Source organism: Prunus mume, linkage group LG5 (assembly GCF_029339155.1).
Source record: "Prunus mume cultivar Tortuosa linkage group LG5, ASM2933915v1, whole genome shotgun sequence".
NCBI classification, from domain to species: domain Eukaryota; kingdom Viridiplantae; phylum Streptophyta; class Magnoliopsida; order Rosales; family Rosaceae; genus Prunus; species Prunus mume.
Window position 1 is genome coordinate 22,569,454 of NC_142702.1, and position 16,244 is coordinate 22,585,697.

The window sequence follows — 16,244 nt, forward strand, 5'->3', positions numbered from 1 at the left end:
TTGAGCTCCCTATTATCCTCTCATATATGGGATAGTTAGGATTAACCAACTAGTAGGTCAATAATCTGTTTTATCATCTTGAGCTCCATAACTAGTTTCACTATAATCAGACATGACATAACCATAGCCATCATAAGATTCATTTGAGTTAGTACTATGTTTAGTTCCTATGCTTATAGATCCAAAACTGATCGCCATGTCCTCTTCAAATGGATTAGAGGTATGTGGGCAGTGGACTATGCATAGATTTTTCATATTAATAAACTAGGTTATGGGCAAGGATTAGCTATTTTTGGGTTCAATTTGCTTCAATTGCCTTCAAAACTTTTGAAATTTTTTTTGGGTTCTATTATGGGTATCGAGAAATATTGGGGACATCGACAAAATATCGGGGATATAGCACTTATCGGGGATATATCGTCGATACAGGGGAAGATATGGCCTTATCCCCCGGTATCAGTGTTGACCGTTGAAAATACCGATATATCGGCAGATATATTGGTGTATCGGCCGATATTTCAATCATTGATAGTGACTAAGTTATTTGATTTCATACTTGAATTTTTATATTTTACAATGATAATATGGTGTATTTGTTCAAGAACTTATGTATGTGAAAGTATTATAAATTGTATTTTTATTAGTATGTTTTAATTACAGTACCACTGGCGTACTGGCCAATTCGAACCGAATATTAGGTTAACTGATCCGAAGTCTTTGGTTTGATTAACGGAATAGAAAATGGTCTATCGAAGTCTTTGGTTTGGTTAACGGAAGACCCTTCTACCATTTCGAATCGATCCGTGCCTAGACCTACTACAAACCTTTAACAAAAAATTCTACGGCTGTGATTTTCTGATTACTTTTACATGGTATCCAAGTCCCAGTGGACCCAACAGGGCCCCGAATTCCTCCTACATTACAAAGTGCAGCAGAAACGTCATTGCCAACCCTTACCCATTAGATATATATATATATATATATATATATATATATATATATGTTTAATAAGAATTTCAAAATTCATTAAAATTAATAAATAAAATTAGAAAAATAAAATACATCCCGCAAAAATGATAATTACTCTGTATAAGCCAGCAAGGAAACTGCCATAAAAAGCCAAATATTTTCTCTTCTGACTGTTAAATCTCCGCCCTTCCTTCCTTATCACACCCATCTCTCTATATCTCTTTCCCCCTCCTATTTTTCCATCTCCACCTTTTTTCCTTCTTCCTCTTCATCTCCATACAAACCTCTTTCATTGTTTCTGCTCTCCTCATTATCCAAACTCTGAACCTCACCACTCAGAGAGAGATAGAGAGAGAGTGAGAGCTTTTACTCTTCTTATCTTCTTCATAATTATTAGCTTAATTATGGTTTTCTACTTGCATGGTTAATTGGTGCAGCTCAGTTTAATTATCTCCTATTCATTTCTGCTTCCTTCTGCATTAAAAAAAACTCCATTTTCTCTGGAAAAACTTAATTCCACATACTTGGTAATCATTTTTTTTTAATGGTTTTTTCTTTTTGTGTTTTCATTTAATCTTCAGCTCAGCTGTTTTTTTTTTTAAGTGTTTCTGTTTCTGAAGTGTTTCTCAGAATAGAGATAAACACTTTTGAGATATTATTGGCTTGTGCTCTAAACCTTATCTTGATATAATTAATTAAACTTGTTCAGATATCTACTTAGGTGGGTAATTAAGGATATTCGAGTTTAAGCTCATTCATTCAAGCAAAGCTGAAAATGGCACCCAGAAACAGTCGTGGAAAGGGCAAGGGAGAGAAGAAGAAGAAAGAAGAGAAGGGTAATCAATCATTAATTTGTCTTCAAATCGCTTAGTTTAGTCAAACTAATCATTAGTTAAGCACCCGGATTAATTAATCTTTGTATCGTTTTTTTTTTCTTTTCTGTCTCTGCAGTTCTTCCTGTTGTCATGGACATCACCGTGAACCTTCCTGATGAAAGCAGTGTTGTTTTAAAGGTTTGGACGGTTTCTAAATTCTGCTCATGGCTCTTGTGGCTGCAATTAATTTATAACAAGTTCTGCTATTAGCTTCGTCAACCTTGGCTAACTGAGTCTCTCTGTCTTGTGACTTGTACTCTTTTGTAAGACGGGAACGTTTTGTTTTTATTGCTTCCAAATTCCAATTCACATGGGCACTTTTTTATTTTTATTTTTTATAATTATTATTTTACATAGTGTTGCAATATTTTTAAGTACAAGCAATTGTATAGTGTCAAAGTTGGTTAATTGGCCGGTTTCGAATACGTGCTATAGTCTCCAAACTATAGGCATCACCCACCTACTTCCATAATAGAAGCTAGCTAGAAGCCTCTCTTGCAAGCACACAAAATGTAATGTGCCTTTTCTTGTCCTTGTCCTTATTGTTATTGTTCATACCAAGTTATAATGAGCCAATTCACTGTCATATTCCGACTCTTTAAGGACAGAAGTATATTATGTTTTTTAGTTAATGCTACATGTAACGTATATATGAAGGTTGAATCACTTACGCTAAGTGAGGTCCGTATGTATAAATATGTGACATATTATGGATATTAGTATTATTGAGTATGTAGCGAAATTAACATTGATATTTTCAGCAGGGAATTTCAACAGATAGGATTATCGATGTTCGTCAGCTATTATCAGTGAACATAGAAACTTGCAATATCACAAATTTTTCGCTTACCCATGAGGTAATTATCATTACTTACAATACTTCGTCGTGATTGTCTCATTCTTGTTTATGGCTAATCTTATTTCACAATATCTGATGGAGAAAATGGCATGTAGTTGAAGACTTTTCATGACATTGCCTTTGACAAATTAGGGCATTTAGTACAAGACCGAATCAAAAGAAACCCTAAAATCAATTTCATGTGGCTGAACGCATAGCAGAAAAAGTTAGACCATAATCACGTTCGTGGCGATGACTGTATAATTACCCATGATTTATTGCAAAAAGGCCAAAAAATAAAAAAAATTCAAACGACCATAATATCATTGTCGTTCATTGCAGGTACGAGGGCAGCGATTAAAGGATACGGTGGACGTCTCCGCACTAAAACCATGCGTCCTGACGTTGGTCGAAGGTAAATATTCAAAAAAGAAACCCGACGTCGTTTTGTCTAACTTCTATGATCTATCTTTATGGGTCGTTGGTCTTTAAGCGGTTTGAGGCCCATTGGGCTTTAGACGGTTTCAGGGCCATTGGGCCGAACGTATCCAGAACGTCGTCGTACCCGCGCCTTTTCTTCTTCCTCAATCAAATTTCTCACTCTCTGTGTGCTCTGTTTTTTTCAGAGGACTACGATGAACAGCGCGCGACGGCGCACGTCAGACGCTTGCTGGACATCGTGGCCTGCACGACGAGCTTCGGGGCATCGCCTTCGCCGACGAAAGACCAAGGTCTTAAGCTCGATGCCTCTTCTACAGGCTCTGGTAAAAATGCTCCGGGTGCGCAGGATAAGAGCGCCAAGAAATCCATCACCACCAACACCTCCAAGTCTCAAGTTTCCACAGGAGCCGATAAGCGAGACGTGGCGGTGGACTCGGAGACCGAGATGAGCCACTCTTGCCTTAAGCTTGGTTCTTTCTACGACTTCTTCTCTCTCTCCCACCTTACTCCTCCTCTGCAATGTACTCTCTCTGTCCTCTCTATCTCCTCTACGTATGTATGTATTTATTTTATGGCATAAAAGTTGAGTGTAAATGCTGTGAATTGTTGCAGTTATTAGAAGGGGGACGAAACGACAAGTCGATGAGATTTTGCCCCAGGATCACCTCTTTTCCCTTGAAGTAAGACTTTCGTCTACGCAGTCTAGACACAATTTTTATTTTATTTTTGAGTTCTCAACATCCAAACACATCTTATGTTTTTGCAATGATCAGGTGAAGCTTTGCAATGGGAAGGTGGTTCATGTTGAAGCTTGCCGAAAGGGATTCTATAGCGTAGGGAAGCAGCGGATTCTGTGTCACAACCTGGTCGATTTGTTACGGCAGCTTAGTAGAGCCTTTGACAATGTTAGTAAGCTGTCGTTGAGTTTCTCAAGTGTTTATTTTTTCTCAGCTTAAGTATGTAATGTGTAGAGCAATTCAGCTTTGCAATTGTGTAATGATAATATGCGTATTTAATTTATCATATTTCAGGCTTATGATGAGCTCTTGAAAGCATTTTCGGAACGTAATAAGGTATAGGATCATTCATTATGCTTTCTTGTATGAGTGTGTATTTTCCCAGTTCTATGTTTGTAACTGAGTTTCTTGATCTTTTGCAGTTCGGGAATCTCCCTTACGGCTTTCGAGCAAACACATGGCTGGTGCCACCCGTTTCAGCACAGACACCCTCAGTTTTCCCTGCTCTACCTGTTGAGGATGAAACTTGGGGTGGAAATGGAGGTGGTCTAGGAAGAGATGGAAAATTTGATCTGATACCTTGGGCTAACGAGTTTTGGTATATTGCATCTATGCCTTGCAAGACAGCCGAGGAGAGGCAGATTCGAGATAGGAAGGCATTTCTCCTTCACAGCCTATTTGTCGATGTCTCCATTTTTAGAGCCATTAAGGCTGTGCAGCATGTAATTGGAAAACCGGAATTGACTGGTTCAGTTCCAAACAGTGGAATTCTTTACACCGAGAGAGTAGGGGACTTGAACGTGACAGTTACAAAAGATGTTTCTAATGCAAGCTGTAAGGTAGATACTAAAATTGATGGAATTCAAGCAACTGGAGTGGATAAGAAGAATCTAGCACAACGAAACCTTCTAAAAGGGATCACTGCTGATGAAAACACTGCTGCCCATGTAAGTTATTTTCTGAAATAAATGTTGTTGATCAATACAAAATTTCTCCACGCTATGAGATTTATTTTGTAACTTTGGCACAGTTGAGGTGATTCTTTATAAAATTATGTGTGCAGGATGTCAACACTCTAGGTGTTGTCAATGTCAGATATTGTGGTTACATTGCAGTTGTCAAGGTTGAGGGAAAGGAAACTAAGAAAGTCAGTTCTCCATCTCAAAGCATTGAACTCCTTGATCAACCTGAGGGTGGCGCCAATGCCCTTAATATCAACAGGTACTCATTAATTCATCTGTGAGTATTATGTAAAGATACCAACCTTTTGTCATGGAGTTTTGGAGTTTTGCTATAAGAGCCTAACTTGTACCTTGTTCCTTGCAGTTTGAGATTACTACTTCACAAGACAACACCTTCAGACCAAAATAAACCGGCATCGCATATGCAAATACTGGAGCATGAAGAGCTTTCTGCTTCCTGCGTTTTTGTTGAGGGACTCTTAGAAGAAAGTCTTGCTAAGCTAGAGAAAGAGGAGCTAGATTCTGATAGTTTTGTGAGATGGGAACTTGGAGCTTGCTGGATTCAACACTTGCAAGACCAAAAAAATGCGGATAAAGACAAGAAACCATCATCTGAGAAGGCTAAGAACGAGATGAAGGTTGAGGGACTTGGGACACCTCTTAAATCCCTTAAAAACAGCAAGAAAAAATCAGATGGAGGCAATATCAAACTGCAATCTGAGAGCTCAAAGTCTCCTGCAGATGGTGCTGTTGGGGAAGCTGACAACGCTACATCCCCTTCTGTAGAGTCAAAATTTGAAACTAATGCCAAAGAAAATGAGCTTGTGCTGACAGAGATATTGTCTGAAGCTGCCTTTGCTCGACTAAAAGAATCTGAAACTGGACTTCACTGCAAGGTAATATATAATAGGTGTCAGTGGAGGCTTTACAACATTTGCTTATTTGTACTATACATCGTGAACTAATGTACCATGTACTTGACAGTCTCTGCAAGAACTGATCGACTTGTCTCAGAAGTACTACTCTGAAGTTGCTCTTCCAAAACTGGTAATGAATAAATATTTTTTTGCTTAAAATTTCTTATCTTTCTGCATGTAAGTATTGTTATGGTGATTCCTGTTTCTAGAATTTATCGTATAATACAGGTAGCAGATTTTGGTTCATTGGAACTTTCACCAGTTGATGGTCGGACTTTAACTGATTTCATGCATACTAGAGGTCTTCGGATGCGTTCTCTGGGGCACGTTGTAAGTTTTCTACTAATTTAGAGTTTTTGTATTTTAAATACAATCCCTGTATAATTCATCTACCTAAGAAACATTTTTGTTTGCGTCCTTACCTTGCTGGGTGTGCTATGTCCCATCTGAACTTTAATAATTTGAGATGGTGTTCTGATTTCTGGAGGTTGTTTGTTTATGTGGCTTTGAAGTGTGTAATAAAAAGAAACAAAAAAGAAAGAGTATATGACAGTTGTCCCAAGATCTGGAGCTAGCAATCCTTTTATCATGTGTTAGTGGCTGCTAGGCAATGTTTTTATTTTTTGGTCTGAGCTGTTAGGCAATGTTAACCAGCCACTAATGTTTGCATAGCGTCAAGTTTATAATGTGCATTATCCTTTTGCTTATATCTGATTCTTGCATTATCTCTCATCTCCAAACTGGAACTCTCAGAAAATTTGAAATCCTACATTTAGGTGATGTTTGTTATGCTGCTTAAACAGGATGCCATATTGAATGAAAATTGCCTTTTATTTCTTTACAGGTCAAGCTTTCAGAGAAGCTATCCCATGTGCAGTCCCTTTGCATTCATGAGATGATAGTGCGAGCGTTTAAGCACATACTTCAGGCAGTGATTTCCGCCGTTGATAGCACTGAGAAAATGGCTGTGTCGATTGCTGCTGCCTTGAATCTTATGCTGGGGGTTTCGGAAAATGAAGAATTAAATAAGTCATGCAATGTTCATCCCCTTGTGTGGAGGTGGCTGGAGGTATTCTTGCGAAAGAGATATAGATGGGATCTTAGCAGCTTCAACTACGGCGATGTGAGGAGATTTGCGATTCTCCGTGGATTATGTCATAAGGTATGTAGCATGTCATTGAACATTAGCTTTTGGAGATGGCCCACATTCTTTAATACTGTCTTTGTAAATTCACACTCTAGTTTTTAAGCTTGTTTGTTGACCATGAAGCTAGCAAATATATATCTATATATTAGGAACAAAAGACTTCCATTACAAACAGAGTAAACCAGCTGTCTACTGGAAATACATAAAATACCTCTAAACAACTAGCTGCTAGAAAATTTAACGTTGCAAAGCATTCTAAACTAAACAATATGTTAAGAAATAACGACCTGGCAATCTGCATGAATAAAAAACAAGGGTGTATCCGAAAATTCAGAGGAAATCAGAGCCCCAAAGTGAACTCACTATGAAGGTTGCAACTAATGCCTCAACTTGTTTGTCATGCCAATCTTCATAGATTACTTTTGACAGGTTAAACTCACTTATCAAAGTCAGGTAAAACTCCTATGTAACCATCAATGGTCATTACCAACCACTTTGATGAATCCTTCCAATCACGAGATTGCAATAAGTATTCTCCTTCCTGGCTCCCATTTTTCTCTAAATGCATTGATTTCTATAGTATAATTATCTATGATGTTAGATTATACATACATAGATCAGACTAATGTCTTGCTGAATTTGAGGATAATCATAAAATAAAAATGATCATCAATCGTGTATTTAATAACAAGTATTTTGCATATGTACTAAAATATGAACACTGACATTTTGTTCTCTCTTTCCCCTTCCCCATCCCCCAAATTAGGTGGGTATTGAGATGGTTCCAAGGGATTTTGATATGGATTCTCCAAATCCGTTCAGAAGTTCAGATATTGTCAGTCTAGTCCCAGTGCATAAGGTGAAGACTGGACATAACATATTAAAAGCATTTTTTTTCTATTCTATTGAGTCTCAGAAGTTATTAGAGTGTGCCCATATTTTGTAATTTAACCTTTTATTCTGCTGTTTTCAGCAAGCGGCTTGCTCTTCGGCAGATGGTAGGCAACTCCTTGAATCATCAAAAACAGCTTTAGATAAGGGGAAACTTGAGGATGCAGTTGCATATGGCACTAAGGTATGTGGACTGGTACCAGAAATTTTTCTTTCATTCCTTTATATTAGTATTCTAGTTAGTTACCTGCTGTACTTCGGCATTTTCAGGCACTTGCAAAGCTGGTAGCAGTTTGTGGTCCATACCATCGAATGACAGCAGGAGCTTATAGCCTCCTTGCTGTAGTTTTATATCACACTGGAGACTTTAATCAGGTCTGTTGTTATCCCTTTTATTTTGGTGTTCCTGTGACATACCTGAGGTCAATTCTGTTACCTTTCATGACCAATCATAGACTTTAAATTGGGGGGTTGGCTGCATATATCCCTTCATATTTTCATTGTAAAAGGCTTCTTGGAGCAACATGTGCAAAAATGTGCAAAATATGTAAAGTTTGCCTTTCTTTTGGTAAAGGTTTCATGCCATGGATGATCAACAGTTTGTTCCAATTACAGGCTACAATTTATCAGCAAAAGGCTCTTGATATCAATGAGAGAGAATTAGGGCTTGACCATCCAGACACCATGAAGAGTTATGGGGATCTTGCTGTGTTCTATTACAGACTTCAACATACAGAGCTGGCTCTCAAGTATGTTTTTTTCTTGTTTAAGTTGATATCCGTGTATATAAATCTTTCACAGTTTGCATGTTCAGGGGAATCTGTGTTCTGTGTGATGATGTCAATGGTTGCTCTCATGATCTTATTGATGCAAGCTGTTGGTTTTGTTTGTCTTTGTTTATTTGACTATTTTTGTTCAAACCTGCATTGTCTTTTTTACTCATTCGTTCTTGAAGTTCTTCCATTTAAAGGAAAAGAAAACAGGAAGACAAAATAGTCTAGACTCATAAGTCATAACTGCATGATGCATAGTCTCTTCATTCATTAGTCTAAGTGTTTCTGATTTACTTTTTCCTACACGTATAAGCTCACAATTTTTTCTGATCAGGTATGTAAAGCGTGCTCTGTATCTTTTGCATCTCACGTGCGGACCATCTCATCCAAACACTGCTGCAACATACATCAATGTGGCTATGATGGAGGAAGGCCTGGGAAATGTACATGTTGCCCTCAGATATCTACACAAAGCTTTGAAGTGTAACCAAAGGTTACTCGGCCCAGACCATATTCAGGTTTTGTTTTTGTTCATTTATTTGTTCATTAATTTATCTATGTCCTAAAGTTCTAACTATCACAATATTTGAGGTAAGATGATAGATACAGTTCGTGCCAAAAATGAGGGCTCAGTTTGTAACTAACAAGTATACCACCAGTGAAACTTTACATGTTCTATGTGTTCACAGATACCCCACTAGAAAATTTATTCAAGATAGTAAATAAATTTGATTTAAGACAGTAAATTTGACCATTTTTTTTATTTTTATATCTTTGAGAATTAAACATTTTAATGTTAAACCTCTCCAGACAGCTGCAAGTTACCATGCTATTGCAATCGCACTCTCATTGATGGAAGCATATCCTCTAAGTGTTCAGCATGAGCAGACAACTTTACAAATTCTGCGAGCAAAGCTTGGCCCAGATGACTTACGTACACAAGTATCTTCCTCATCTTGTCTTAGGCCCCCTTTTTCTTCTTAAAAAAAAAATATCGCTTCTGAGGATTAATCATTCTAAAATGTTTTAACAAACACTGCAGGATGCTGCTGCTTGGCTTGAGTACTTTGAGTCCAAGGCTTTTGAACAGCAAGAAGCTGCAAGAAATGGGACTCGAAAGCCTGATGCATCTATAGCCAGCAAAGGCCACCTAAGGTTTGATAGCATTGTCACTGTTAATATGGAACTTTATTTAATCACTCCATTTATAATGTACTTATTATTCTGCTTTGATGTCTAACCACACAATTGTAATTTTTGACTACCAATGAACTTAAATTGTTGATTGTGGAAGTGCAAACATGAGGATGGATTGTAAACGGTGACCCTTTTACATGCCTACAAGTGTCATTTGTCGAAACTGAACTTGAAATTGAATATAATCCTTGTGGATTTTCTAGTCATGAGAAATTACATGATTCTTCTAAGTGTATTGGTTATGTTCTATTGTTGAATACAAAAGATTGTCTGGCTGAGATTATTTAGTGGCTTATGTTTAATTGAATTTCTTTCTCATAACATGCATATCCTTTCTAATACCTTTTTTTTTTCCACTAAAATTGGCAGCGTATCAGATTTGCTTGACTACATTAATCCAGTTCATGATGCCAAAGGGAGAGATATGGCGGTAAAGAGGAAAAGCTACATAACGAAGGTACGTTTGGGGCCAGGTCATTTTGTATTGTGGTTTTTTTTTCTTCCTTTTTCTTCTGTTTTTTCTGTTCGTTTACTTTCTTCCCCTTCTTGAAAAATAGAGTTTTGGTCGTGGTTATGAGTTTAACAGAGCTACACATACACTTTCTTTCAACTCTCTATTCTCTTGTAACGCACCTGATCAAAATATTTCAATTTGTTGTGCAGTTGAAGGAAAAATCCTACCAAACTATCAGCTTAGAAAGTTCTGATGACTCTTCAAAAGAAACCACTAAAGAGGGTTCAGATGAAGAGACACATATACTTGAACCAAGAGATAAAACAGATGCCATCCAGGAGAACATCCCTGCTCCGGTTGAACCCCAGCATGTCGTGGAAGAGATTGCAGGACAAAATCAAACTGTTTTTGATCAGATATCTTCTGAAACACATGTTGAAGGTGAAGATGGCTGGCAATCAGTTCAAAGGCCTAGATCAGTTGGCTCCTATGGGAGGCGTCTAAAACAACGGCGAGCAACTATTGGGAAGGTCTATAGTTACCAGAAGAAATATGTAGAAAGTGACACGGACTATTCTTCAGCAAAAAATACTAATCAAAACAGTAGGTATTACCTTGTGAAGAAAAGGCCAACATCTCATGGAAGTTACGCAGAAAACACTGCAAGTTCCTCTCAAGGTACTAAGTTTGGACGGAGAACAGTTAAAGCTGTAACATACAGAGTAAAGTCTGTGCCTTCGTCTGCCAAAGTAGTTACAGCAGAGCCCTCTAGGAATGACGGCAAAAGTTTCAGTTCTCCATCAGAGCTCAGTCTAAACATTTCGCCACGTGGCACTGCTCCAGTGAAAAATTCTATAGTCAGTCTCGGAAAATCTCCTTCATACAAGGAAGTAGCACTGGCTCCACCAGGTACTATTGCGAAAATGCAAACTGAGTTGCCCCATAGCAACGTTCCAGATAACCAGGAACATGGTGTTCAAATACATGAAGAAGAAACAACTGATGTCAAAGGAGATTCCAAACCAAACATAACTGAGTTAGAAAATATACTCGAAGAAAAGAAGGATTCCGTATTGGTTACAACAGACCACTTACAAGAGGAGACTGGAGCTGCTGAGAAGAAAGGAGAAATTAATTCAACGGATGCAAAGGATGATATCTCTTCACTGAGGGTGGTTGAGTGTTTGGATGGACAAGGATCCAGTGGGGTTAAGATTCATGAAGTGGTAGAGGATAAATTACTAAAAGATGGAGTGCCAAAATCTATGGGTTCTCCCACGAAGGGAATCTGTGAGAAGGATCCATCTGGCACTTGTGAACTGCATGACTCCTTCTCCACTTTGCAAGGTGTAGAGGATGCTGCAAATTCAGTTGACACTCGAGGGCAGCCGAGTAAGAAGTTGTCTGCATCGGCTGCTCCATTCAATCCCTCACCATCCGTGGCACGTGCTGCTCCGGTTCCCATGAGCATCGCAATACCTTCTGGTGCGGGTCCTGTCCCAACTATTGCTCCTTGGCCAGTAAACATGAATCTTCATCCAGGGCCTGCTACTGTCTTATCTACACCAATGTGCTCCTCCCCTCATCACCCATACCATTCTCCTCCTGCCACCCCGAACATCATACAGCCATTGCCTTTTATGTACCCTCCTTACAGTCAACCCCAAGTAATCCGAACCGGTGCCTTTCCTGTTACCAGCAGTGGGTTTCATCCAAATCATTTCGCATGGCAGTGTAACGTGAACCCTAACATACCCGAGTTTGTTCATAGTACAGTTTGGCCTGGCTGCCATCCAATGGATTTCTCTGCCCCAACACCTGTTGTTGAGCCGATTTCTGATCCCCCATTGGAGTCAAACTTTCACAGTGATGATTCTGGTCCTGTTCTGCCAGTGGACATTGATAATGTGGGGGAAACTAAGAAAGAAACCAATCTTCTGACATCAGAGCCAATGAGTAATGCAATTGAGAGTGTAAAGGAAAACGGTCCAAACCTTTGTGGGGTTGAAGATGCTCAGAATGAACCAAGTGACAGCCCAAACAGAAAAGCTGGAAGCAGCAGTGAACGGACAAACGAGGGAGAGAAAACCTTCAGCATTTTGATAAGGGGAAGAAGAAACCGAAAGCAGACTTTGAGAATGCCAATAAGTTTGCTCAGTCGACCATATGGCTCACAGTCTTTCAAAGTCATAAATAACAGAGTAGTCAGAGCGAGTGATGCTGCCAAAGCCACCAGCTTTCCATCAAATGAGAATTGCACGACAACTGCTACTTAACACCCCCAATTTGCTTTTGTTACCCATCAGGTGCAGCAAGATTTTTGAGCAAAAAAAGTGGGAACAAAATCTTATTTTGCGTTATATCCAGAAGGGACAAGAATCAATTGATCTCTTGTAGTCAGTTTCTACTTACACATGCTTCTCAAAAATGAATTCAGGTTAGTGGTCTGCTTACACCTTCGTTCTAACAGTCTATTGTTGTCATCATTATATTATTATGATTAATATTTATAGTTGCTTTTCTTTTTTGAACTGTCCATGTGCAGGTTTTACAGTAGGAAGCTTAATTTTGGAACTTCTGCGGGACTAATTTATGGGATGACAATTTTGGTTCATCACATATAAGAAATTTTGTTATTTTGAATTTTCAGACCACAGCATTCAAAACTGATATCACTTCTTTTGGTTACAATAAATGGGATTTTCATTTTTGATTTGGATCTGTTGTATATGACTTAATTATTTTTCCCCATTGTCCAAGTTGAGATTCTTTTGAACTCCTTTCTTCCTTCTTTAGCTTTGATGCCTTTTGTCACTCTTAGCTCAAAACAAGCTCACTTAATTACTGGTTGAACGTTGAGGTCGTTTCTAACCCTAAACTATAAACCCTAAAATCTAAAGGACGGGTGCCAACATAGAAATGTCAGAAGTACAAGAAAATTCAACATAGAAAAGTCAAAAGTACAAGGTAAGAAATTATGCAAGAGGCACATATTGTTAGGAATATATTCAACACAGTAAGGAATGTATATATATATTTCGTTAGGTTGTATGCATGTACCTTCTTTGGCACAAGAAAGTTTTGAAAATTCTTGTATGATTTAGAACCTATAAACAAAGTCTAAATTTTTATTTCGTTAGAAAAAAAAAAACTAAAGCATTTGGTTAATTTGTTATAGTATTTGGTTAAAAAACCGTAATAATGTCTTACATGGATTAGCGCCAAATAAAGAGAAAAACTCCGATGTGTTCATACGGGAAGGTGCTCTTCTTCAACCCTCAAACGATCCATCAACACTTCTTCAGTCAAGAATTTTGAAGCTTGTAGTGCAATACATATCTTTTGTCAGGTAATACAAAGATAAAAGTTTTTATTTTGAAAAAAAGAAAAAAGATATTTGAATATTTAAACAGTATCAGCTGTTCTTTTAAAATATATTTATATTTAAAGCATATAGACACGTGGCTACTCTTTAAATATATTCGAATATTTTAAAGCATAGCCGCACAGTTATTATCCATATAAAGAATTTAGTATTTTCCATTTTAATATTCGTATTATACACATACATATGTATTTTTCAATAATACTTCCGTTTTCCATACATGTCTTAAAAAATTAGTAAAATACACATTTAAAAAAAAGCAAAAATATAATACACGTATGTACATATTTTTCATGTTTAATGCACGTGTTTTTATATATAAAAAAAATCAATTATACACACAAATTCACGTATTATACACATAATTTTCATATTATTGAATAAAAATAACATATATTAAAAAAATTAAAAAAATTGTGTTAAAATATTATATTGTGGCTGAATTTTTTGGTTGTAACTTGCCAAAATTTTGCCGAATAAAACACATACGTATTTTATTTGTATTTTACTAACTATGAAAGAATGTGAGAGGTGTTTGCCCGTTTTGCGTTCACTCCTGTGATGGAAGGGCAAAGTTCCCCACTGCCTTGAGAACCATAAACTGGTCGACAAGTCAGCTTTCTTTGGTGTGCGAGCGTGCCACTGCTAGCAATAAAAATTCTAGCAGACTTAGTTTGGAGTAGATAACTTGCGCCCCAAGTTACTGATTTCTGCAAACAAACGATTGTGAATTTGGGTGAGGAATATCTCCCAAGTAAGTTCTTTTCTTGCCTCAGACGGGTGAGGACTTTAACAATTTATCTCAGTATAAACAGCTGTTCTGGCCGAATGGTTGATGGAATTTAAACTGTTTGTGAATCGATGGAATTTAAACTGCTTTTAGGTAGAACTGATAGAATTTAAATCGTTTTTAGGCAGAATCGCCTTTTACAAAACTATAACAATAAATACTCATGCTAGAGAGATGAAGATACAATTGGAACTCCATTTCTGCCTGGATGGGAGGCTCTGTTTGGGCTGGATTTGGAAATGTTCGGCCGGATCGAATGTCCGGCCGGACTGGAATGTTGACAACTCTGATTGCTAAGTTTCAACTTTAAATCGATACCAAAGGTTGATTCTGGCAGAGCTTCAATGTACTTTAAGCTTTTGTGAAGCTTCGAGTGGGCGAATCGCGGCTTCTTCATCTGTAAGGCGAAGTGGTCATTCTCGAGGACTTCAGTGGGCTAGAGACTGCACTGTGAAATTTAAATGACTTATTTTCTAAGTCCGAACCTTGGGAATTCTAATCTAAAGCTGGTTTTCACTTGGAATTCAAGTGAGCTTCTGGTTGAGTTGTTTGTTTGTGTCTTGGCTCAATGAGCTTTGGTTGCTTCAGTGTTTTGAAGTCATTTTGAGTTTTTGTTTTTGATTGATTTTTTGGTTTTTTGAGTGTCCTCTACCCTGTTCACTCCTTCTTGTATTTATAGAAAAACTGTTTCTTCTCTGGAGTAGGGTGATTGTGTTTTTTATTGGGCGGCAAAGATATTTTCCCCCCTTTTCCTCTTCTTCTTCAATTTTGGCAGATAGGTTCTCGGATAGGCGATCACTTCCCTGTTTTTCAGCTGCCCCTTGTGATATTTTACCTGTGATGGTTAGTTTGATTCTTTTTCTGGACAGCTCCCTGCTTTCCTGCTTATCCCTCTCTGAGATTGTAACTTGCTTATCTATCTTGGGAGAATTACCTTCTCTGTAAAGACAGAAAAAATCTCTGTATATACATATATAAGGGGGATTTAATCTTCAGTTCTTCTTGATGTCACGAACCCTTCAGTTACTCCTTCTATGGCAGTTGTCATTGCTGACTTTTTATCCCAGAGGCTGCCATTGCTGACTTTTTATCCCAGAGGCTGCCATGTGGGATTGTTCCCTCTTCTGGTCTGGACTCCTCTTCCTATTATGTTGGGCCTGTGAGGCCCAAATCAGCTTTGTTTGTTCTGATAGGCCTTGGGCTGGATGTGTCAATTTTTGGACCAAACAAGAGGCTAAGATTATTTCTTACTTGTTGTAACAAAAATGCAAGATTGTGATTTTGCAATCTCTTTGCCAACGAGAACAACAATTTCAAACAAAGATTTATGGGTATAAAAGTAAAAAGTGGTACTATTCTTCATGTAAAGTGTTGTTTGAAAAGTGAAGCAATTACCAAGACAACTCCAACTCACAATGCAATTCTCTATGACAAATAATGTTTGCAGTAACAAAATTTAATAGTATTCAAGAGAACGAGGTAGATCAAGGCAAACATCCCCAAGAAAAAAAGAAGAAAAAATTGAACTCTCATATTCAAGATAGATTTATAGATGGAAAGAGGCCTTGGAATTACTGTAGGGAAAAGAGAAGATTCGGTTCGGGTGCCTAATCGCTAGCAAGGTCTTCTTTTTAAAAGTATAGCCGCGCGGCTATACTGTGGGTCCTTCTGAATTTTTTTAATCAATATTATAACCACACGGATATACTGAAGCCCTTGTTTTTTCCGTCTTAATTTTCGTTTATCTATAGGAGTAGTTTAGAGCATTATACATTAATATTAGGCCTTTACCCAAGTCTCTATTGTTCATTTTTGATTTTTCACTTTTCCACAATTATTACCCTTGTAAAATACTCGCATTATATACA

The 16,244-nt window shown here is 37.7% G+C and overlaps 1 protein-coding gene across 6 annotated transcripts; it reads left to right on the forward strand.

Annotated features, from left to right (window-relative positions):
* Positions 1-1,141: 1,141 nt before the first annotated feature.
* On the forward strand, positions 1,142-12,977 carry LOC103332212 (Tetratricopeptide repeat (TPR)-like superfamily protein). Of its 6 annotated transcripts, none has more exons than XM_016794654.2 (25): positions 1,142-1,496; positions 1,691-1,805; positions 1,921-1,982; positions 2,606-2,701; positions 3,025-3,097; positions 3,309-3,644; positions 3,736-3,803; positions 3,897-4,028; positions 4,155-4,196; positions 4,283-4,807; positions 4,924-5,081; positions 5,187-5,718; positions 5,807-5,869; positions 5,968-6,069; positions 6,584-6,901; positions 7,653-7,745; positions 7,860-7,961; positions 8,048-8,152; positions 8,393-8,526; positions 8,885-9,068; positions 9,361-9,492; positions 9,593-9,705; positions 10,117-10,204; positions 10,411-12,638; positions 12,747-12,977. In XM_016794654.2, exons 2-24 carry the CDS (start codon positions 1,745-1,747, stop codon positions 12,475-12,477), a joined length of 5,586 nt encoding a protein of 1,861 aa, XP_016650140.2. In that variant the 5' UTR covers positions 1,142-1,496; positions 1,691-1,744; the 3' UTR covers positions 12,478-12,638; positions 12,747-12,977. The 6 variants fall into 6 exon arrangements, with proteins under 6 accessions (XP_016650140.2, XP_088908606.1, XP_016650137.2 ...); XM_089052480.1 differs by having other exon boundaries at positions 2,609-2,701; XM_016794651.2 differs by having other exon boundaries at positions 1,184-1,325; positions 1,679-1,805.
* The last annotated feature ends 3,267 nt before the right edge of the window (positions 12,978-16,244 follow it).